The sequence below is a fragment of the Nanorana parkeri genome, unplaced genomic scaffold, assembly GCF_000935625.1.
Source record: "Nanorana parkeri isolate BGI_ZX_2015 unplaced genomic scaffold, ASM93562v1 scaffold158, whole genome shotgun sequence".
In the NCBI taxonomy this organism is placed as follows: Eukaryota; Metazoa; Chordata; class Amphibia; order Anura; family Dicroglossidae; genus Nanorana; species Nanorana parkeri.
In genome coordinates, this window is record NW_017306426.1 from 84,872 (window position 1) to 109,339 (window position 24,468).

At 44.4% G+C, this 24,468-nt stretch overlaps 1 protein-coding gene across 1 annotated transcript; it reads left to right on the forward strand.

The window, feature by feature from the left end:
* The first annotated feature begins 896 nt into the window (after positions 1 to 896).
* On the forward strand, positions 897 to 21,096 carry LOC108785368 (putative nuclease HARBI1). Its single transcript, XM_018554427.1, has 5 exons — positions 897 to 971; positions 1,359 to 1,959; positions 2,277 to 2,572; positions 15,721 to 15,832; positions 21,029 to 21,096. Exons 1-5 carry the CDS (start codon positions 897 to 899, stop codon positions 21,094 to 21,096), a joined length of 1,152 nt encoding a protein of 383 aa, XP_018409929.1.
* The last annotated feature ends 3,372 nt before the right edge of the window (positions 21,097 to 24,468 follow it).

Here is a 24,468-nt window from a genome sequence, read left to right on the forward strand (position 1 = left end):
GGAACTTACAGGAACAAATAAGACCCAATAATTGGGGAGTGAGGGGGATGAAAATTGATTTGGGGATGCCATGAGGGAAGCAAAATGAGTTGTGACAAATATGACGAGATTTGGATGGGAAGACTGTGGAATGGGTGGAATGATATGGATGTAATGAAGAGGATGAGGAACTAAAACATTGACCTAAAATGCATCCCAGACGCAGGACAAATGCACTACAGTTACACAAACACATAATTATCTGGTCGAGACATTGTCTAAACAAGCCATTGAGAAAGATACATGATTGTGTATAGACAAAAGAAAGAGAATTATCCATACAAAAAGAGAAAATACACTATTATGTGCATCTTACCGTGTTGCCAATCATCGGTGTCATCCACACTCCTCACTCCCACAAGGGTTTCTCTGGTAATGATTGGCAACACCATCCGGTGGTATTCCCGGAGCCTGGCCACATTCTGTGGCCGATACATCCCAGATCTGGCGACCTCCTCACCCAGGGTCTTCTTTTGCATTCCGGATGATGTCAGACACACGCTTGAACCTGTTGGAGAGAGCGCGGGTCTCTCCAACAGGGAGGGTCAACACTGCATTCACACAAGCAGTTAGGTCCTCCCAGAGCCTCTTCTTGTCAGCAGAAGAGGTCTGGAAGTACAGGTCCCCGCGGAGACGCCTATGGTGAAGCATGTAGTTCTCTACGAGGATCATGCTCTGCTCGTGTGTGAACCGCTGACCCTGGGAGGCAGACACTCCCGAGGTTCCCTCCCCTGGGCTAGAGGGAGGGACCTGGGAGGATGACATACTGGTCTGCCCCCCAGAGCCAGCTGATCGACTGGAGGAGCCAGCCTGTGGCCTCCCTGCTGGTGCTAGTACTGGTGGGGGTGGTGGTGATGATGGGGAGAATGCTGGTGTTGCTCGTGCTGGTGTTGCTCGTGATCTTGATGATGATGGTGGTGGTGATCGTGATGGTGTGGGGGGGGAGAGAATGCTGCTTTCTTTTGGGAGCCATTCTTGTTTTGGGTGTGGCAGCTGTAGCTGTATTTATAGGGGCTGTGGTGATGAATTAATTAGATGTGGTATTTGGTTGATTCCTGAATTCCTGGGAAGGTTGTTGTAATTAGTGTAATGGTGTTCCATGAGCAAGAAAGATGGAGCCTACTGAAGAGTTTAGACATTGTTTGTTGGCAGCCACCATGCTGGGACTTGCTGTCCTTTTGGAGGAGGAGGAGCAGATTGGGCAGCAGCAGCAGAGGCAGCAGCAAGCGGAGCAGCAGCAGCAGCAACAACAACAGGAGGACGATCCCCAAGAGGGGCCTCCTTTAGTCCGCATCTGCCGGCCTCGTGTCTTTGCCCAGCGCACATGCTTGGACACCATGCAGGATGAGTATATCCGACGCCGGTTTCGGCTCAGTCGACAAGCCATTATACACCTGTATGCACTCATAGAGGAGAGACTACGGCCAACAACTGGCCGCAGCCATGCTGTGCCAGGGATGGTCAAGTTGCTGGCAACCCTTTACATTTTGGGGAGGGGATCCTTTCAAACTATCTCAGGCATTATTTGTGGCCTGGGCCAACCCACAGTCTCCAGGGTCTTCACACAGGCCATTCTGGCCATCAAGAGCCTTGCACCACGATTCGTCCACTTTCCGCAAACAGAGAGGGAGTGGAGAGATGTCAAGCTGGCCTTTTACAATCGGGCTGGTTTTCCCAACATCCTGGGGGCCGTGGATTGCACCCATATTGCCTTGCAGCCCCCCAGGCTTGAAGAACGAACCTACAGGAACCGCAAGCAATATCATTGTTTGAATGTGCAAATCGTCCATGACGCCACACAAAAAATCATGAGTGTGCGGGCCAATTTCCCTGGGTCCACTCTTGATGCGTTCATCCTTCGCCAATCAGGCGTTTCCCGGAGGTTTGAGAGAGGCCAATTCCCGCATGGCTGGCTTGTGGGTAAAGTAACATTTTGTCCTTTTTACGGTTCGTTTGGAATGAGTTGATTGCTGTACACCTGAGTCCCATGCACTGATTATGGTCCCTTGCAATTAACAAAGCTAAGATCACGAATGGGCAGCTTGGACAGTACATATACAGTTTGGTTCGTGATGACATTCATACTGTTTGGACTTTGCAAATATCTATATAGAAATATTGACATTTATGATGGAGCAGCCTTTGGGGTTACTGTTCTCTGATGTGAAGGATATGTCTTGTAGGAGAGAAATAGGGGATGTTTGTACACCAATTGATGTCTTCATCTTCTCTTCTAGGGGACGCCGGGTATCCGCAGCATGCCTGGCTGATGGCTCCAATCAGATACCCCCAGCTCGATACAACAGTGCCAGCTGAAGCTCGATACAACAGTGCCTTGCGGAGAACCCGGGCTGTTGTGGAGACCACAATTGGTCTTCTCAAAGCCCGGTTTCTCTGCTTGGCCCGGCCTGGGGGTGAGTTGCTGTATTCTCCTCGCAAGTGTGCCAGGATCATTCTGGTGTGCTGCATACTGCACAATTTGTGCAGAGAGCGGCATGAATCCTGGCACATGAACGAGGAGATGGAGCCAGAGGTCAGGCAGCCGCCTGCCCCCACAAGGAACAGCACAGCAGCTGGACGGTTGGCGAGGGATGAGCTGATCCCAAACTATTTCACACGTATGTACTGTATTACATCAACACAAATCATGTTGAAATGTCACTTGTATGTATACCAACTTAGATCATCATGTACATTCTCAGTTTGGCTAACTTCAACTTCCTATTGAGTACAAGATCACAAGGCACAGAGTAGGTTGCAGCAGCCACCCATCTACTAGCTTAGACAAGGGAGGGAATAGGAGAGTGGAGGAGGGTAACCTAGATGGTGGCATCTAATTCTAGCCCTCCCATCCTTTTTGGGATCATTTCACATCATGACTCTCATCTGTCCTTGCTAGCTTCTCGTTTTTGTTTTTTGGAAAAGTGGGTGGCGTTGGACACTACTGTTGCTTTGAGGTTACTGTTACATGAGAGTCATGAATGCAATTTTGACGAAGTCATGAATGCAATTTTCACACGGCCGAAGGCAGCCGTGTGAATAACCAACCCAAAGTGGAGTGAGCCAAATGATGTTGAGCTATTCACTTCAGGCTTGGCCAGCCGATTTCAGCCATACATCAGCTTGGTTTGGCTGGGTTCGGGTCGTCTAAACATGCTCAGCATGTTTGGCCGACCCAAAGTGCAGAAGGAGTTTGACTCAGGCGATCCAACATCTGGATTGGCTGAGAGGGACCTCCAGCAGGCTACTCGCTGCTGTTCGGCCTATTCTCATAGGGGCCGAGCAGCAGTGAGTGAATAGCCGAATGCCACGCTGCGGCAATTGTCTTGCCTATTCTGCTTGGTACCTCCGTGGTACCGAGCAGAATAGAAAAACGATAATAAAACAGTTGTAATAAGTACAACACAAATGGGCAGAGCTGTCTGTGACAGGTAGCTACATCCAACTGTTTCCGATTGGACGGGAACTGCTGTCATGACAATGAGAGCTCCTCTCATTGTCATGACAGATCAGTGTCCCCTGGTTACTAGGTGAAAACTGTCATCGCACACTGAGAACTTGGCAGAGGCACCGTGATATCACGGCGGCTCTGCTGATTTGTCATTGCAAGTGGCCGGTGCCAGCCGTGAGATGACGGCTGGCTCCGGCCGGTTGTCAGTAGCAGGCTTTCGGCTGGCCAATGGCTGGCTGTCTGGGCCACTTCGGCTTTCAGCTTGGCTCAGTGGAGCCGAAGCATATGCCTTTGGCTCAACCAACTTCGGGAGCTGTATGGGCTATAGTGAATAGCCCATACAGCAGCCCTTTGGTTCTACTAAACCGAAAGGCTCAGGAGGGCGGACCTAGCCGAAAAATCAGCTGTAGCTACGGCTGATCCTCCGGCTAGCTTTGTGAATAAGCCCCTTTAATATGCAGTGCCTGTAATGCAATTCTTATTTCCTCTACTATTGACATTGTGGCTACACATTGATTGCACGCTTCCATGCAATAGACACAACATACAGTACAATGTATCTCCTGTGCGTTTACAGTGCTGGAGGTGTGTTGCATTGTGATTCTTTTGAATGCATGGAGCACTTTGATAACGCTTACACATGAAATAGTCATCCCACGTTGCATCACTATCTAGCAAATTGCAGGTAGCTATTGCATTTGTCATGCATTCAAATGAATGACCAAACCACATACCTCCAGCACTGTTTACACACGGTAAGCGTATGGATTTTCGGAACATTTGCGATGGTCAGATGGGAAAGGTGTGACAGATTCCTCCATCTACGCCAAACTGTGTGGATGGGGGAATCTCCCACTGGGCTAAGATTCAGTATCTTGCTAGTCGGCCCCGCTGCCTGTCAAAATCCTTGAAGAATGCCTGCATTCAATCAGATTGTTCAGGTCTTTTGACAGCCAGTGGGGCCGACTAGCAAGATACACAATCTTGGCCCAGGGGAAGATTCCTCCATCCACACCGTTTAGTGGAGATGGAAGAATCTGTGGAACTTTTTCCATCTGAGCCTAGAACATCTGCAGGGAATCTATAGGTGTATGGCCTGCTTAACAATGTGTTAATTGCACAATCTGTGTCGATGAATGCATTGCACCAGTGTGGCTCCTTGATGTTCCTGTTCTTATGCCAATGTAGATTGTGAATGTCAAACTCTGTCAGGTCCAACAAAGGATTTTAATCCCAAAATACTAAGACATTATGTGACGGTAAAGGTTTTCATATTGATGTAATAAATAACATGTATTTGTGCTAAATTACAGGCTCTTGACATCATAGCATGGACCCTGAATCCTGTCTGCACAATCATGGTTTTTGCTGGTGTCACAGAGGATTTGCTTGCTTGCGGTTCCTGTGGGAGGCCATCTTGACATCCTCCACATTCTCTGTTTGAAGAAAGTGGATGTATTGTGGGTGCAAGGTCATGTTGGCCAGGAGGCCCTGAATGAAGACCCTGGACTGTCAAAGATCGTTTGGAAGGAGGCCAGCAACTTGATCATCCCTCTCCTCTGAGTGCTGGTGTATAATTGGCTTGTCGGCTTAGCCTGCCTGCGAAGGATATTCCTCATCCCCATGGTAGCCAAGTATGTGTGTTTAGGCAAAACCGTGGTCGGCTGGATGGCAGGAAGGCCCCCCTTTTATGGAGCTTTTTTTTGTGTGCTGCTGCTCCAATAAACCTTATTTTTACTTTAACAGTTTGTGTGTTGGTTTCATTTTACAGCCTTGACAAACCAACATTAGTCTTTCTGTATGTCAGAAACTAGATTAAGCCTACAAGCAGCATTGAGGAAAGGGCCTTTGGAGGCAGCTGCATTGGCAAGATCCCCCACCCCCCAAGTCCTTTGTGTTAAATGCATGGGGAATGTGGCCCTTATTTGTGGGCTTTGACTGTCATTTGTTTGGAACGTTAGTTTCCTTAAGAGAAACAGAATGAGAGCTGTCTTTTAACAACCACTTACACATGCATCCGATCAGAGCAGTATGGGGCCGATGTAATTGCTGTGACCAGGGGCGGGACTCCTGCCAGTGCAGCGCCCCGGGGCCCAAGTAGGGTTGCCACCTGTCCAGGATTCACCTGGACAGTCCTGGTTTTGAATGCTGTGTCCGGGTTTCATGGCAGCAGAAACCCAGACACAAGATGTCAGGCACACAGGGGAAACATTGAGAGGAGAGCGCTGAGAAGAGTGCTTGCCGCTCTCGATCACTGAAGCCAGCACACAGTAGTGACAGCTGTACTGATTATTTTCCTCCTCAGCCACTGCAGTCACAGAGTGGCCGAGGGGAGAAGAATCTGTACAGCTGTCACTACTGTGTGCCGGTTTCAGTGATCAGTCTGTTGGCGGCTACCTGCAGCTTCCTCCTCCCACTTCAGCTGCTATAGGAGGAAGACTGCAGGATGACCATTGGCCGGCTGTACACTACAGGAGAGCAGGATCTGAAGAGAAGACACAAGGAGGCAGCTGAAGGATTCTTCATAGGAGACGCATACAAAATGGCTGCACCCACACCCCCCACCCACCCCCTCCCCCACCACCTGGAGAGATAGAGGGCAGAGCATCTGTAAGTTCTTGTTCTGTCTGCGTCACACTCTGACCTCTGCACACTGCCTCAAGGTGTCTCACAATTGTGCGGTAATTGGCAGGTGTATGGGAGGCGTGGGATCGTTTCTATTGTACGGTCGCATGTGTTTTGTCTTACGAGCACGCTTGAAAACACACACACAAAATCATATGATTTTCCGCGGGTTAGGGGCGTCCTTGGGAGACCAATGGCGCACGGGCCAGTGTGTGCAAGCGCACACCTTCCGCTCAGCATTGCAGTCATCGGAAGCCCTCCCCTCAGGGCAGTGAAATCCAGTTCTGACACCCCCCCTTGGGAACAGGAATGGGGGGGTCCGAGAAAAAATATCTTGCACCAGGACCCTTTGTTTCTGAGGTCCACCACTGGCTGTGACATCTGCGTGCAGACACATTTCATCTTCATGCACCTTGCAATGGAGGAAATAACTAGACATTAGAAAAAAATAGGTATTTTTTTTAGTCTGCAGATGAAAAAAAAAAAGCGTGAGGTTCCCCCCCAATTCATACCAGACCCTTTAGGTCTGGTAGGAATGTTAGGAGGGACCCTCCCCAAAGTTAACACAAACAAAAAAAAGTATGTGGGGTTCCCCCCCAAATCCATACCAGATTCATTAGGTCTGGTAGGAATTTTAACCTCTTGCCGTCCGCCCGTAGTAAAAAAACGGACGGACGGCACTGCAGCATCTGCGGGTTGCCGTCTCCAGACGGCAATTTTTTTCTGCACGCGCGCGCCCCCTAGCGGGAACCCCACAAAATGGGGGGAAAAAAACATGGGGTCCCAGTGACGACATGGTGATCAGTTTAGGAGTTAAATGTGTATTGGTGTTGAGTTATGTTTAATTATGTTATACTGTGTAACCTGGTTATCAAAAGACTATCAGCACCATCCCTCGTTATCTCCCTTTGTACTCTGAAGGAGCTCAGAACAATGACATTCTGGCCAGGCTCCTGCTATGGCTATCTGGAGCTCATTAGCAGGGGAAACCCTGTGGTGTTGAGCAGACCGATTTGTCTGGGGAAGGCAGGGTGGATGTGATGGGATTATAATCTGGATAGTCCATGGTCCCATCGCACTCCTGACCGCGTAAATCCCTTCAAGAATTGGGTGCTGCGGTATTCAACGGGTGGCAGCCGTAACAATCGTGAGCTGAAGCAGAGACATCGGCACTCCAAATTTGCAAATTTATCTATTTATTGACGTGCATTGTGGTAAAAAACAACAAACGTTTTGGGGTCACATAGGATCCCCTTCATCAGGTAAAACATGCAGTGTAAGTGCACATAAACACAGCTGATATATAGCCCCAACCCTAATCAGAATGGCCAATCATCAACCTCCACATTGACCCCATGACATCATGTTCCCGCAAATTGTGATAGTGTGAAAGTGACAGATTATAAAACACATGTCAGTATGTCCAGGGATCAACAAAGAATTCCTACAGCAATGTCTGGAACATACATGGTAAAACATGCAATATATTGTAGATGGCAACATTGGTATTACAGACAGTGCTGATTCAAGAAGTTACTTAATATGCATTTGTCTGGAAAGAAAATACTTAAAAGAGGACTATGGGGTTAAGTATTTTCCCCATAGTTCTCCTTAGGGTAACGGGAGGACACAAACTAGCGTCCTCCCGTCACCCTAGGCTCAGTATACCGTGAGCTGTAGCTCGCGGTATACTGAGACGCCGCAGTATACCGCTAGCAGCTGCTCGCGGTATACTGAGACGCCGCAGTATACCGCTAGCAGCTGCTCGCGGTATACTGAGCCACTGAAGCGGATCCCGACAATTGTGCCGGTGTTCCGCCCAGCTGCGTGACTGACAGCTGGCTCTACCTCTCTAGAGGCAGAGCCAGCTGTACCCGCCCCCGTCCGTTCCGCCAGTCAGCGCTGGCGGATCGGAGGGGGGAATCCAGCCCTCCGTGTTCGCTCACCTCCATATCTACTGAGCCGACCTGTGACAGTCTCATTGTCACAGGTCGGCTAGAACTATGAGGTGAGTGAAAAGCACTCACCTCATAGTTCTCCTTTAATATATGTTTGCCTAAAAGGAAAACTAGCCATATACCCTAGCATCAATCTTCCATACATAATGGAGCACAGATGAGGTCACAGTCCGATCATCTAACACACCTTAGAAAGAAAAATACTTAATATATGTTTGCCTAAAAGGAAAACTAGCGATATACCCTAGCATCAATCTTCCAAAATGGATCGCATGGAGCACAGATTGGGTCACAGTCCGACCATCTAACACACCTTAGAACGAAAAATACTTCATATACAGGTGAAACTCGTATATTTAGAATATAGAATATCATGCAAAGTTCATTTATTATCAGCACCATCCCTCGTTATCTCCTTTTGTACTCTGAAGGAGCTCAGAACAATGACATTCTGGCCGGGCTCCTGCTATGGCTGTCTGGAGCTCGTTGGCAGGGGAAACCCTGTGGTGTTGAGCAGACCGATTGTCTGGGGAAGGCAGGGTGGATGTGATGGGATTATAATCTGATCTCATCACTTGCTGTATAAAGGTTTGTGCCGTTGCTCAATAAATTAGAGTTTGTTTCACCCTACACTCGGGTCTCGACTAGTGACTGGGGAAACTGGGAGCTACAGATCAGCGGGTTGCAATATCTCCTGAGCAAGGAAGAATACAACGGCGGACATGCTCATCCTGAGTACTGGGGTCCGTCACATGTCCCCCCTAACAGTCCTACCAGACCCTTGATCCGAGCACTGGCCCGACAGGGCAGGAAAGGGGGGGGGGGATCGAGCGCCACCCCCCCTCCCTGCGCCTTACCAGGCCACGTGCCCTCGGCATTTGGAGGGTGTCCCCGTGCCGATGGGGACAAGGGCCTCTTCCCCACAACCTTGACCTGGTGGTTGTGAGGGTCTGCGGGCAAGGGGGCTTATTTGCATCAGGGTACCCCTTTAAATAAGGGGGCAACCAGATGCTGCCCCCCCTTGTGAATGAGTAAGGGGTACTTGTACCCCTACCCATTCACTAAAGGGTCAAATCAAATATGAAAAAGTCCAGACTTTTGACAAAATCCTTTAATTGAAAAAAGAACAAACAGGCAATTTTTGACTATTCCTTTAATGTAAAAAAAAAAAAGGTGGTTCCATCAATGTTATCCAGAGTCAATCAGGATGCAGGACCCCCGTCGACCCGCGAAATAAAAATAAAAAGTCCCGCCGCACGACGCTCGTCCGATCCCAACGAAAACTAGCCACAAAATGAAATTCGGCCCGAAAATCTACAGATGGGCCGCCCATTTGACATTCTCCGCTGTCAAATGCTACATAGCATTTGGGAACTCCCGAATGCTATTCTGGAGTTTCCGATTGCTATTCAGGTCTTTGAGCCGAGTTGTGATATTAAAAGCATTATGACACCTCGGCTCACAGACCCGAATAGCAGACTGTAAAAAAATGAATATTTTATATTTATTATCATGCACACAGCATATAATGCACATGTACATAATCTAATGCCTGGATATATGCGCAATAACACGTGCCATATAACGACCATTGTGAGAATAAATATGCGCATAATATTGCAATAGAGCACAGAATGAATGTGTGCAGAATATATGCATGCACAACTGTACCATTCAGAACCTAGGCACAGCTGCATACATATAATGTACACATACATATGTATATTTGTGTGTGGAGATTTAGCAGTTTGGCTTTTTTTGTGCATGACTGTATGTGAATATATGCATATCATCTGAGGCAGGATTTGAACCTGGGAACTACAGGTGTTGTGGGGCAGTAGCACTAACCTCTAAGCCAGGTGTAGCCAAACTCTGGCCCTCCAGCTGTGGTGGAACTACAAATCCCATGATGCATCTCTCTCCGGGAGTCATGTCTGTAGCTGTGAGAATCTTGCAATGCCTCATGGGATTTGTAGTTCCACCACAGCTGGAGGGCCAGAGTTTGGCTACCCCTGCCCTAAGCCATTGGGCTTCCCTTAGGGAATCATGCTCATGGATGTTGTTATAGCAAGTGGCAGGAATGAGTAAGATGATTCCTTTGCCACAATCTGATATGCTGGTGTTGTTGGAGGATTGTGAAAAGGCCATGCAGGCACAAGGAAAATATGCAACATCCCTGTCATCTGAGGCAGGATTTGAACCTGAGAACACAGGTGTTGTGGGGAAGTAGCTCTAACCCCTAAGCCACTGGGCTTCCCTTGTGGAAGTATGCTCATGGATGTTGTTGGAGCCGTGCAAAGCAAGTGGCAGAAATGTTACAATAATGAGCAAGATTAATATTTTTTACACAATCCTACATGCTGGTGTTTGAAGGGGCCACTGAGCCCTTGGTGCTGATCCATGGCCATTGTGATGATAATTGTTTTAGAATAAAAAATTGTGAGTCCTTGGAAGTGGTTTGTCAACAATATTTTTACATATCATTAATCATAATTAATACACCATTGCACATCCCCATCACAAAACCATTCAAAAGGTATAGCCAGAAAGCAGTACCTAAAACATGTAGATGTGGCACACCATCCTCGCGTGTTGACAGCATTAACAGGCATGTGCATTATCAGCATAGATTCAAGCCTATTAACACGCGTCCGCGTAATACGCCTATGCGCGCAATGCAGGCGTGTTTTTGCATGGCGCGTTCATGGCATGTTTAGAAGCTTAGTGAATCAACCCCATTATGTGGATTGGAGCAACATTCACCATATTTCTTCCCAGATGATTTTTGTACAAGTCATTCTGAATTGAGAAAGCTGGTTGCATGACCAAGGGAAACGTCTTCAAGAAAATTACAGCAAGTCCAGTTGCCTTGTCTTAGTGTTTCCAGATATACCATGACCTGGATGTATGAGAACCTTCACAGACATATTCAGTATCAGTTGGGTGCTCCAGGGGAAGGGGGCAGAATTTCCCTTTTTAAAAGTGCTGATCTACCTCAGCTCTTCCGAATTACTAGGTGTTGTTAGAAAGTAATTTGCTTAGTCTGCCCCGGTTAAATGGTAAGCTAGCAACGGGTTGTTTTGACCTCTTGCTAGTGTAATAAGTTAAATAGGAGTTACAGTTTTTTTAAAAACAGCTTATTTAATCTAAATAAAACCATCCTATCCCTAAATTCACCTATTTTTCTATCTTCCTTCTTCAATTTTGCCTCTTGATCCTGGGGCTTCCAGACAAAAATGATTGTAATCTCTAGTGCTTCACTATAGTAACCGGAGCACGGGGTTCTGGGAGAATCTCAGTCTCCAGTTTCTATACACTGATTGTTGTAACACCTCATTCATTCAACAAAAAAAACTTTCAATATGGTTGCTACTGTTTCCACCTGACCCTGAAGGTCAGTAAAGTTGTTCTTATAACAGAACATGCAATACCGTACTGGCATTATTTTATATGTGCCATTATTACGTATGGTAGGTTTGAAATTTGTAGCATAAAGTGTATAGCTAAAAGCTTCTAAAATATCAGTAAACAGCTTATACATGTTTACGCTTTTTAATTTCTTACTTTTCTAGTGTTTTTGGGCAGCAAGAACAAATTCTTTTGGATCAACTTAAACCCCTTTCTATTCTCACCACGGTCTTGAAGCCCACCAGCTTGTCCGTAGCTTGCAAGACCCCTTAGTAAAGCAAAGGATGTGGCCTCCAGGCACAAAAGGATTTCTGTCTTCTCTGCTGGGTAGTAAGAGAATTTAGTAGAACAGGAACAAAAAGCGCGTAGGATGATGACCAAGGGCACGCAGCGCTGGATCCCACTCTACTTCCTTCTTTTTTAAATTTCATCGAAAAATTAGAAATGGGGATTTGAAGAGCCCAGATACTGCTGGGAGAGCTAAAATATTTATATTCCTCTCTCAAACAATGCATGGTTAGTTAGGCTGTTTGCCTTAGTGATGTCTGCCGCAGAAAAGCTCATTAATTGTATTCCAACGGGATTAATTATTGAAAGAACAAGGAAGGGGCTTCTATCAGTGCGTGCGCTTTCATTCCCCTCGTTCAGCCCTCTCCCTTGATTTTTCTCTCTCTGTATCTAGTTTGGCTTTGGTTTCTCTCTGCTATCTTCTCTGAGCATGCTCCCCGCAGAAGACAGTTTGACTGATTTAAGAGCTGAGAGTTAACTCTTTTGCAGCCTCATACACCTGCAATGCAGATAATGTACAGACGCTGGAATTAAGCCTTGGGAACACACTGCTAATAAATGAAGTGCTGCAGAATTGTTTAATGCTCATTTACCAGTCATGGACTTTAAGAAGACCTCCGATGAATGATAAATGAAGAAACAGTGTGTTGTTTTAAAAGCTTAACAAGGGATTCTTGAAATTACGAAATACATAACTTACATTTCTAATTACTTTCTTTGTAAGGGAAACAGGCTTTTCACTCATCCAGTTTGTAACATCCATAGGGAACTTGTCACGTTTAAAAAAAAATGTGAGCTGCCATTGCTGCACTGATTTTAAATGAACAAGTTTAGAGGCAAAGCTTTAACCAACCAATCAAAGTGTAACTTCACACTGAACCCCATGGTCCCTGTGTGTGTTGTAAAGTAGCCACTGCTCCAAGCTCGCTCCTGTTATAGACTATAATCTTTTGTTTAGTTTACCAATTTGTATTGAGATCAGGGCCGGCCTTAGGCCTTTAGGCACCCTGTGCAAGAAAGCTTTACAGCGCCCCTCAGCGGCCACACCCTTTAGTACTCTCGTGTGAGAAGGACAAACACTGGACGATCTCTCATCGGTAAATATCACTGATATTTACCGATCCTCCGCTCAGCCACGCACAGAGCCGCTGTCATCCTGAAACTGACAGAATGACAGCGGCTCCGATCTCCTACCTGCTCGGCCATCCTGACAGCTGCGGGCGCGGCTTCTCTCCCCCTCACCACTCCGCCATCCTGACAGCAGGCAGCGCTGTGAGAGTTTAGTGCCACTTTAAAATGTCTGATGATTCAACAGACATTTATTACCAACTTTTTAAAACTCTTGCACCTTTCACAGTAAGCACAATTTAACCATCAAGTGACATATGGAGTAGTCAATCAGGACAAGAGGAATCTAGACTCTCCCTTGAAATGAATGGAAATTGTGACATATAGCCGTGGCAGAAACAGGACTCGACTGTGAAGATTTTTTGTCTGTGTGACTGTGAGCAGACCCCACAACAAACGCTGGGCAGAGCAAGGACATGTAAGTATGAGCCTTGGCAAGTGTGATCAGGGAGGCTTGCAAAGTATAACTTCACTAAAAGATACAGTTTAAAGCCCAGTTGATCCTATGTTTCAAATTAGCCTCACTATGCATCCAAACAAATGTATGTGAAGCCTTAAGCCCCTGAGACACTGCATGCAAAGCAGTGCGGAGCGGTGGTGCACGGACCTTCGCGTGCAGTGTGTCTTGTAATTTTCACTTCAGCGCATCAGCTTGCGAGAGCTTTCATAGCTGAGTGTGCCGGGATGAAAAATTTCAGCTTCTGGCAATCAGCTCTCGCATTTAAACCCGCGCGTCAGAATGCAAAGTCCATTCAGTTGTTATGGGCGAGCCGATTGGCTAGAGATGCAGTCTTTCATCTGGCCGCGCTCAGCTCACACACTGCATGCGAACGTCCGTGCCTCCCAGCTTTGCTTTGCTCCACACGGCTTTGCATGCAGTGTGTCACAGGCTTTACAGTTCTTTTTTGTAGGAACGCCGACCACAGCCAGATAAAACATTCTCTTTCCTGCCAGCATCCTGCAAATAAGGACACTGTGTAGATGCTGTGGTCTCTCTGCTGCAGTCCAACACACCGCCTATGGGTCAGAGCCTAAGCTGGGCAAAAACAAAGCTCATGCTCACTACTGATTGCACAGCTCTAGATTTGACAAATGGGGAGGGGGGTCAGATTTCTGCAGGTAGGCCACTGATTCCACATAGAAACAGGGGCATAAGGCTAGTGAGTCAACAGGAGTAGGAGGTGGGCAGCACAAAGCAGGTAGCCCAGAATGGCAAGAAGAACACATTCAGCCCCTTTTGCAGATAATCTACCTGGCCTACTGATTCCTGTGCATGCTTCCAGGGGAAAGGACCACCAACTGTTTAAATTAGTTGGTGAAGGCAGAGCTAAGTGTAGCTCCATGCGCTAACCAGTTATAACAATAATGTAAATAAATCAGTTTTGCTTTGCCAGGAGTGATCTTGTGGTTTCAGAAAGGCTCATGCTGAGGCAGGGGTGGCTTAAAAGCTACTGATAACAATAACATATGGATCACTAGTGTGTAATTCAAGGTACCGGTAAATATCCTTACAACATTGCTTAACAACCTTTGCTTTAGTAAGTGGTAATTTTGTTATTTTTCTATTGTATGACAACATGCCATTCTCCTTCAAATAGGCTCTCAAATATCCGGGGTGCCTTTCAACATACTGTAAGCTGTGGCGAAAATCATTTGACATTATTTTTATTAACCAGAACATGAACACTAATGAAAAACATGATTCGCTACGACTATATGCAGAAAAAAGGCTTTTATTCACAGCAGGTTGTCTGTCCTTTTGAACCACCAGCTAAGCTTGTCTTCCCGTGAAAAGAAAATTGCCCTGACGACTACAAAACTTCCATCAGCATTATAATATGTAACAATAATACATTATTAAAGGGTTACACATAAGCCAGAGTGCAGGACCTTTTCGTTTTGCAAATACGTAATGGTACCTTTTTGCCAAACATTTTATTGCAAAACTGGACAGCAGAAAAAAATGTTAATAATATTTATAGTATCTCTTGTTCTCTTATACTTGTTTAGGCATTAGACATATCCATTAGACGTATCCATTATGTCCAGTGGAAAGTTTTAAAACAGGGGTGTCAAACTCAATTTAATCGTGGACCACATCAACATAACAGTTGCCCTCAAAGGGCCTGTAAGACTATATAAATGTATCTAATCTTTATATAATTGCCATAATTGCCTCTGCATTCGATTATCACTGGTTTTAGTAATAACTTAATACCTAGATCTGAAAGTAGAAGTCTAGGAAATGGCTTTGTGGGCCGGATTCGTCCACTGGGCCTTGAGTTTGACACATGTGGTTTAAAAGGTATGTAAACCTTAGCAATGAACGTCATGTAGTTGCTCCTTTTTGGTCTGTTAAATATACCACTGAATGTGTTTTGTTATATCTATTTATTTAGTGCAAGAAAAAAAAAACTCTGTTCATCAAGCCAGAAATCTAGAGCTGTCTTGAGTGTTGTGCACGCATCCTGTATTTATCTCAGCTAGTCTAATTAGACCTCCTAGTTGTGACTACAGAATGATTAGTGTCTATGTTGTAGAGATAGGAAAGTGAGTGGTTTAGCAAAAGACAACTGGGCAGAGCTGATACCACTCAGTCCACAAAAATGCTCAGTGTCGTCTACCCACAAAGGACGTAGGAGCTGAGTGCATTTCTTTCAGATTAACAGGTATTTTTCTATACTTGCAGGGCTTTAAAGGAATAACATATGAGGAAATGTGCATGTATTGCAGAGATGTACTGCATAGGTTTTTTTTTTGTTTTTTTTTCACTGACATACTTTTTAACTTGAGATTCTTGTGTCATTGTGTTTGTGCCAACAGATCATCGGGGCTTTGCTTATCGTGATTGACGATGGATCCACATTGCTGGATTATGTGATTTTACATTTGATTTATATTGTAGGATTTTTTGTTGTTGAGGGCATGTGGTCTGGTATGGTTCTAGAGGAAGGAAAGGGGCTCTCTGCCCCTCCCCTTCCTGCTCAGGCAAAATGCAAGCTCAGATAAGAGTATGGATTGGAGGGGGGCACACCAGTATTTTTGTTTTTTGTGTGGGTGTGGAGTCCCCCTTAAAAATGGATACCAGACCACTATATCGGATAAGTATTTGGTATTGGATTTAAAGGGGACACATGCCTTTTTTTTTTCTTTTGCATTGCATGTGACCTGCAATGTGATTTTGAGGGTGATCCCATGGTAAAAAGTACAAAAGTAAAGAAACAACATGGATTCCCCCAAAATCCATACCACACCCTTATCCGAGCATGCAGCTTGACTGGTCAGGAAAGGGAGGGCAGCAAGGTGCACCCCCCTTCTGAACGATACCAGGCCAGATGGGAGGGTACCTTGCCAGGGCAAACCGTTAACATGGTACCTTATTCTCATGTTGATAGGGACAAAGGCAAAGTCCCACATCCCTGACCTGGTGGATGTACTGGTCTGTGGGTGGGACACATCAGCACTTGGAAGCTTCCTTCAAAATAAGAGACTCACAATATTTGCCACCCTATGTAAATAAGTACATCATCCTGCGATGTAGATCCATTGCCAATCACGATGAATGACGCCCTGCCAACAGAGAGACGTTGACCCGTGTCACAAATGGCAGTTTCCACAAAACTACTGAAATATAAACAGTAGCAAGAGGTAACCTACCTGACGTAATTTACCAATGAATTACATTACCCGAGATCCCCTGGGAGCTTTATTTATAGACATAAGCAGGTTGGGGATTGGAAATGTCAATTTGGAAGATTTTAGTTTTTTTAAGATGTCAACATTGCTGGAGTACATTCTATAGGTGCACCACTTCACTTGCCGGATTCAGGCACCCCCCAAGCATGTTATTTAAATGAATTGTGCATTGTTATCTTTTCTCTGCGCTGGGAGCTGGGGTTTCACCTGCTTCCAGCAGGGATTGGGGGGACACAGACCCCTGCAGCTGGTGCTCAGCAGTGAGGAGAGCTCCCCCAAACCTCTTTGCCCCCGCATCGGCTCTGCTCCTGCCACTCTGAGAAATAATGTTTAAATAATATTTCACCATCGATAGGCTGTCTTTTTTTTATTTGAGCGTACAGCTTCAGGTTTAAGTGCTTTCTCATCTTTATTTTAAGGGTTCAATACATAACGGTGAGCTACATTCCTTACGGTGTGTGATTTAGCAGCACAAGGGGTGAATGAAGAATCACTTTTAGAAAAATCAATTAACAAGGACTTGATATGTTGTTTGATTCACTTTCTTTTTTTGGACTTAATTACTTTTTGATCTGATTGTATTATTATTATTTTGGCTGGATATTTAACTAATATATTTATAATTAATTCTACATATATTTAGAAGGTTTTGTTTAGGTATTATTACACATATTCACTGGGGATTTTTGCATTTGATTAGAGTCACAGCTGGATATTTGGTTATTTCATTATCTAAGTACATATTAGGAAGTTTTCACATAATGATTATTCTTTTTTTACATATAATCTCAGTTCTTCCCTTTATTCTATCACAAGTTGTACATTTGTCTGTGAACATCTGCTGTGATTTTATATTGTTTTGGGGCACAAAAAAAGTACTTTTTTTACTTTCAGGGTGCGTTACATTTCTGAGATACAACATTCACATAGGTGGCAATGCCGCTCTACATTATGTAAGATCTTCCATCAGGAGCATTTTAAAGAATAGGAATGTCCAAAGCAGTGGGTTTTACATATTGTTGTTTTTTACTTAGCAAAAAAACTTTAGGCATTTAGATCAGTTTTTAATGATAACTCTTTCACTATAATTCCATCAAAATCCAGTTCCATGGAATCCCATGAACTTGAACACTATTTTAATGGTCTCTACTTAGAGGTTATGGGTATGCTTTTTTCCCTGGTAACTTCAAAATAGGTAACATTCTTCCCAAAAGAATATTCATAGCACATGACACAGTCCCAATTTTCCGCCCATGTTGTGGGGGATCCCTCTCCAGTTACTCTGCTGGATAAACAAGGGAGTAATAATTGGCCCTAGCACCCTGTTACACCTGCTTCTTGCCATATGGTATTTTTTTTAAACATTTGTATTGGTATACTGTATGTGTCACATAACAATGCCCAGCTGACTATGCCATTTTTTTTGTACCAAAAACTAACAAATGGGCCTTGAAAAGGGCCAGAAAAATATTACCCATAACTTTCAATGGGGTCGGACACTATATTCGGGCAGGACCGGATTTCCCACAAGGCCAACCGAGGCCCGGCCTTGAGGCAGCAGGGAGTAGAGGGGCAGCAGGGGTGTGGAATTCCTATCTCCCGACACCCTGGACATGCAGTTCCAGGCACTGGGCAGGTAGTTGTTTTCTACATTTAGCCCTGCTTTGGGCAAGCAGGGCTATATGTACAGCGGGGGAGCCACCGCTTGTTTTGTACAAGTGATCTCGTGGATGTCGCCAAGATCACTTGTATGCGGCCGGCATACAGGGGGGTACATCGAGGAACCCGGCATTGGGGCAGCAGAGAAAGTAAATCCGGCCCTGTATTCAAGGTTTGCAAATTTTTTAGGGTTCAGCGAACGTCCGGTGAACTGAAGTTTGATCATTGCTACCTTCTAACCAGCAGGGAATATGAGCACTGCTGATTGGGGAGCTATTGCTTTGACTCAGTAAAGGGCAAGTCAGACCTCTCACACAGTGAACAACAGAGCATGCTGGCAGGGGACAGGACTTTCTGCTCAGGCTATGGCTGGTTTCCTAACAAAAATGAACTGTAAGACGGTGTGCAACTTTTGTTTTGATGTATCCAGAATGCATTTGGCTAAATTAAAATGAATGTTCAATTGGGCTTGAAGGTACTTATATGTGGGGAAACTGCCAATGTTACTTTATTACTAGGCACCAAAGTAGGTTTGGCACCTGTAGACATAATGTGACCCCTTGCTTAATTCCACTCAGTCCAGTTCACTCTTTTTTTTTTAATTTGACATAACAATTTGACATGACAACAATAAACAATAGTCTTACTATTGTTTACAGCACATTAAAGTAGTATTAAACCCTCAAACTTGTTTTGGAATAATGAATCCAGATCAAACAAATATACATTGCCCAGCAAAGTATTTATTTAAATATTTGCCCAAGCACTTACAGTAATCCTGTTTCTAAAAAGCTGGCTCCAACTTTCTCAGCTCTGCTTCTTGGCACTTCCTGTCCAGTATAAGATCACAAGGGACAGAGCAGTCTCCAGCAGCTGTTCATTTACTAGCTTGGAAAAGGGAAGAGAAGGGAGCAGGGCAATCGCTTGCCTTGTTGTGTCTCTGTGTTTGTGTAGACACGCATTACTTACTAGCACACACAAGGGTGGCTCTATAGGACCATGCACAGGATATCAGGGCCAGTGCTCAGGGGACCAGCTGACTCTGCTTGAAACGAAAACTTTTAGGTGTCAAGGAGCAGCATCCATTATACGTGATTTCATCAGCATTTTAAAAAGTTTTAAACGTTTTGACTCTAACGTCACTTAACATACTAATACCTATGTACATTTTAACCCTAACGTTAGTTAACGCCAGATGCATGCACCTTTGAATTTACATCCATGAATGTATGCACATCTTAAATATAAACAGTAAACCATATTATTAAGGACACTATTTAATTATCTTGAATGGAAAAATGCACATCAACAAACAAAAATGTAGGAGAGAGGACATTTCTCATTGTAAATTGTTGTTATGTACATGAACAATTTAAAGTGCCTATGCTATTGGTCTTGTTATGTCATCTGGCAGTACTTGTGCATAGAGGGTGATATAAGGATCTACTGCCCCTTCTCTCCTGCCACAGCTCTTTAGCAATTACCGGATAGCAGCTGTGAAAACAGTTTAAAGAAACCCCTTTTACTTAAAGTAGAACTGAAGCCAATGTTTTTTTTTCAGTTTTGGATAGAGTAAATGTTTAACCCCTGTCATAATTGTTTCCCATCGATGTCCCATTAAGGATATTTACTTTCACTTCCTGTCATATAGCCATGACAGGAAGTCATAATACCTCAAAAGTGAGGGAAATCCCTGGTGATCAGTAGGATCACCAGAACTAGTGTCCCCAATGACAACCCAATTTTTTTTATTTTCTTCCAGTTATAACAATCACCTCAGCCTTTAGAAAAAAAATATCAAACAAATCAGGACATGAGGAATGATGTAATTGTATGAAGGAATAGGGGATACAGATATACTAGAAATAAGACTTGTAAAGGTCCATTTGATTTTTACACAAGGGCGGAATTTATCAAAACTGGAGCAGGCAAATTCTGGAGCAGATTTGCACGGCAACCAATCAGCTTCTCTGTCTCATTTTCAAATCTTACCTGAGCAAACTGAAGAGAGATGCTGATTGGTTGCCATGGGCAACTGCTCCAGATTCTCTCTGCTCCAGTTTTGATAAATTCCCCTCAGGGTGTTCACAGCAGTGGATTGCTAGAGTTGACACATGGGAGATGGAGCAATAAAGAGCTTCCAAAACCCTCTATGCACAGATACAATGAGATGGTATAGCAAAATGAATATCAAGGTTCACAATAATGCAGTGGATTTGAATAATTAGATGGGTCTTGCCTGCAGTGGAGCAGCAACATCTCCTAAAAAATGTACAAAACCTTAAAGTGTTCTTATACTTATATGTTATATGGCTTTACTAAATAAAGAATAATAGAGCAGAATAGCACTTTCCAGAATAAAATGCCCCTCTTTGTTGACCACGTGTCTAAAAGCCTAGGCACTTGATCAAATAAGATTTTTTTTATCACAGATACAAAAATAGAGAATCACAGTTCAGACTGGCCTGTCCTTGCCTTCATCAGAACTTACCTAGAGAATGCCTAGGCCTTCAGACATGTGGCCAGAACTAAAGGGAGCATAAAGCCACATTTTTGAAGCAAATGAAATGACTGCAGCCTTTTTATTATTCTATTTGTACCTATCCCAGCTCGACTGTTTGCATAGTTTTATGTTTACTTTTGTGTATAAAAACACTTGATATTAAAGAAGGTATCATGCTTTAAACAGGCCCATGTATGTGAGGGTTAGCTCATTGACACAACTTGTTATTAACAAGACAACTTTGAATTAGATGAATCTGCTTTTCTTTTTCAGCTTCATCAGACATCTCCCAGATGACTGTGCTAATGGTCCAGACAAGCTTCCTCTTCATTTCCTATTAAAACTGTTTACAAAACAGCATCTGCAGTTAACATTAAAAATTATAATAATTACCATACACAGTATAGCATACACTATGTCTATTGTAACATGCAGACCTTCCAAGAAAGATTTGACTGCTTGTATACTTAAAGAACTATGGGGTTAGGGCTTTTCCCCATAGTTCTCCTTAGGGTAACGGGTGGACACAAACTAGCGTCCTCCCGTCACCCTAAGCTCAGTATATCGCGAGCTACAGCTCGTGGTATACTGAGACGCCACAGTATACCGCGAGCTACTGCTCGCGGTATACTGAGACGCCGCAGCTGAAGCGGAACCCGACAATTATGTCTGGATCCACCCAGCTGCATGAGTGACAGCTGGCTCTGCCTATCTAGAGGCAGAGCCAGCTGTACCCGCCCCCTCCCCCGTCCGTTCCGCCAGTCAGCGCTGGCGGATCAGAGGGGGGAATCCAGCCCCTCCCCTGTCACGGTAGAGAGCTGTGACAGGATCGAGAGGTGAGCGAACGCCGGTATGTGTTCGCTCACTTCCCGATCTACTGAGCCGACCTGTGACAGTCTCATTGTCACAGGTCGGCAAGAACTATGAGGTGAGTGAAGAGCACTCACCTCATAGTTCTCCTTTAATCTTCTGTTAGAAGTGTGAGGGTAACCAGGCAGTTAATTTTCAATGTTTACGACATAGAATATTTTCAGGATGTGTTCTCCTCATTTCTTCAAAAATTGGGTCTGCAACTATGCTAACTGATTAAGCAGGAATCATGAATGAATGCGCCCTTGAGCCTTAGTGAAAGGTGGCCATGACTGTTTGAGGTATGGCATAAAGATTAGAAATTCTTATGGCATCTCTTTCATAAAATATACAAAGACGTTAAGAGTGAATAACTAGCCTAGAAAGGGAAATGAGGCTGATGGTAGGTAACTAAATGTAGGTGCATAAAGAGGTCAAGCTCACCTGAAGCTACAGTGAGCTGACGGACAGGTTGCAGCCTTTTGAAGATCTTTTTGCCCTCTGATCCTTTATTCTTATTTTCACAGCTATAACGATGGGGTTTACCTTGCCAGCAAAAAAAAAGTTATCTGATTGATGCCTTCAGATTTGTTCTGCTCTTATGGTTAGGGCAGGCCTTAAAAAGGCAGTTGCAGTGGCCAGCAGCGCTGTGCCTGCACTGTTTACAGGATCCGCATCACTGAAGAGGCTTGACTACTGCAGCTACCTGTAAGACAGGCATAATGGCCGGCCAGGGAGTTCATTGATGCTGAACCTGTACATTTTTTCAGGCTCAGTGTTACTGATCTGCACCAAGGATGGAGTGTCCAGTATGGACACTCCGGCATTATTGCCACCCGCCGCTGTGCCTCCATGAGTGCACCTGAGGCGGCCACCTCAATTGTCCTCATTGGCAGCATGGCCCCAGGTGAAAACATACATTCCTCCATGTTGACGTTGCAGTCCACACATCTTAAAAGAACAACTCAGACCAAGGTTGTCAGTGACAGACGTTGTTAAGACACTGAAATGGAGACCAAGTCATAAAGGACATGAAGGGTCTCCTAATAAATTTGCTATTTTTGTTTTTAAAACAAAACTTCTTAAGATTCCACCATGGTGTTAAAGAAAAGTTGTAGTGAGAGAAACATCTAGGCAGGTATTGCTAATGTCCTTTTAAAAATGTTATCGCTTGGATGTCTTCAACTTTGATACTTTCTGAGACATGGACTTATAGAAGAATAGGGTTTGGGAAAGTAAGACTGAAGTCCGAGTTCCTAATCTGCATACTTGTTCTAGATCTGTGGCAAAGTATTGAAGGTATAAAAGCAGCATGACAGCCAGGCAACAATTATTTTTAATAGCAGTGGCTTGCACCAGGTCCCAAGTCGATCTTCTAGACTGGGTCCTTAGGGTAGGGTTCTTCTTCAGCTGCCCACTTTGCTTTCTACCAGACGGGGACTCTTCCTATTGGCTGACCAGCAGTGTGTTCCTGTTAGGCTTCAGAAGACTGCGGCATGATAATGTCATAATAAGGGGGCTGATTTGGATGGATGGGAGGTCTCCAGTCCTGAAAGAGGCTCCGGCGATGGACATGTGATGGCAAATTCAGGTAAGACAAAGAGAATTTTTAAAGAGCATGACAAACCAAACGCTTTTTTATAGTTACAATAGAGTGAGGAAGGGTTAAAAACTCCTGTTGTGTTTTTACTGCTCTATGGGTTTCTTTTGGAGAGAGCTACGCTCACTTCGCGTCCTGCTAACAAGTTTTACTAGATAGAAAGTGTGGAAAAATCTGCAACAGGGACGCAGACAGAAATAAAAATCTTACAAGGGTTCTAGCCTGCCCTACTAAAAGTTCATTTTTATTTATGTCTGTATTGCTGTTGGAGACACTTACTTCCTGACTGGCAAAACATTGTCAGCATGGCAGGAAGTGTTGGTGAATCTCTTTAACAAAACCCCAGGGAGCAGTTTAAAAACAAAACAAAAACAAACAAAAAAACTGACATGGGTTCAAACCATTCCCTAATCTAAAACTATAAAAAGGTCTGGTCGGACAAACCCTTTTGGTTTTTTTTGTGTGTATGGAGGGGAGGTTGCATTTGCCCAAAAATGCACTTTAAAAACACATTTTCCATGTACTGGTATCTTTTGATAAACCTTGTAACTACAGTCAAAAATACTTCTTGTCCTCTACATAGCAATAACCTAAGTAAACATATGCATATATTTCTATATTTTTTACGATTCATTTTCCTTTTTGTGTTCTGTAAAACTGACTCATGGGATACATTTTAGCGAAGTATAAATTGCTGTGGATGGTATTAAAAAAAACAGATATTCGGAGGGAAGATATCATTTTAGAAGATTACTGTAATATGCCATATGTTTTTGGTGACGTTAGTTATTCCAGAGACAGTTTCAAAATCTGCAAAAGTCCAAAAGCCATTAAAAATACTCATTAGTGTTCCACAACACCAGTTGCTGTGCTGTTTAACTGCAGGTGATGAGAGATCGTAATTGGGCGTTTGTATGAAGACTACTGTTGCCGTTGCTTAGTGCGGAGCTAGTAGTGACAGCTAGCTTTGCCCAATAGTTTCCTATTGTCCGTCGGCTCTGCTGCTGTCAAAAACAAAACAAAACAAAACAAAAAAACTCTCCCGGGCGCTCTGGGAGTCTCCCGCTCCCAGCCGCCAAGGAGAGAAGCACTGATGTGTCCTTTTTTCTTTATTCTGACACGATCGATGTCAGAATAGAAAAACAAAATGACATTTTCCCATTGAAAAGCATTGGGACATTACTATTGGCTAATTCAATTTGCAATAGCCAATAGTAAACTAGCATTGTTCCCGCCCTCTGCTTATGGACCTGATGGGGAACTG

Bases quoted from the DNA above. Each gene is read 5' to 3' on its own strand.
- LOC108785368 (XM_018554427.1), top strand. From the start codon at position 897: ATGGGGAGAATGCTGGTGTTGCTCGTGCTGGTGTTGCTCGTGATCTTG. The intron at 1,960-2,276 runs GTAAAGTAACAT...CTTCTCTTCTAG, and splicing joins CCCGCATGGCTGGCTTGTGG to GGGACGCCGGGTATCCGCAG. The intron at 15,833-21,028 runs GTATGGTTCTAG...TTTCTTTTTCAG, and splicing joins TGTTGAGGGCATGTGGTCTG to CTTCATCAGACATCTCCCAG.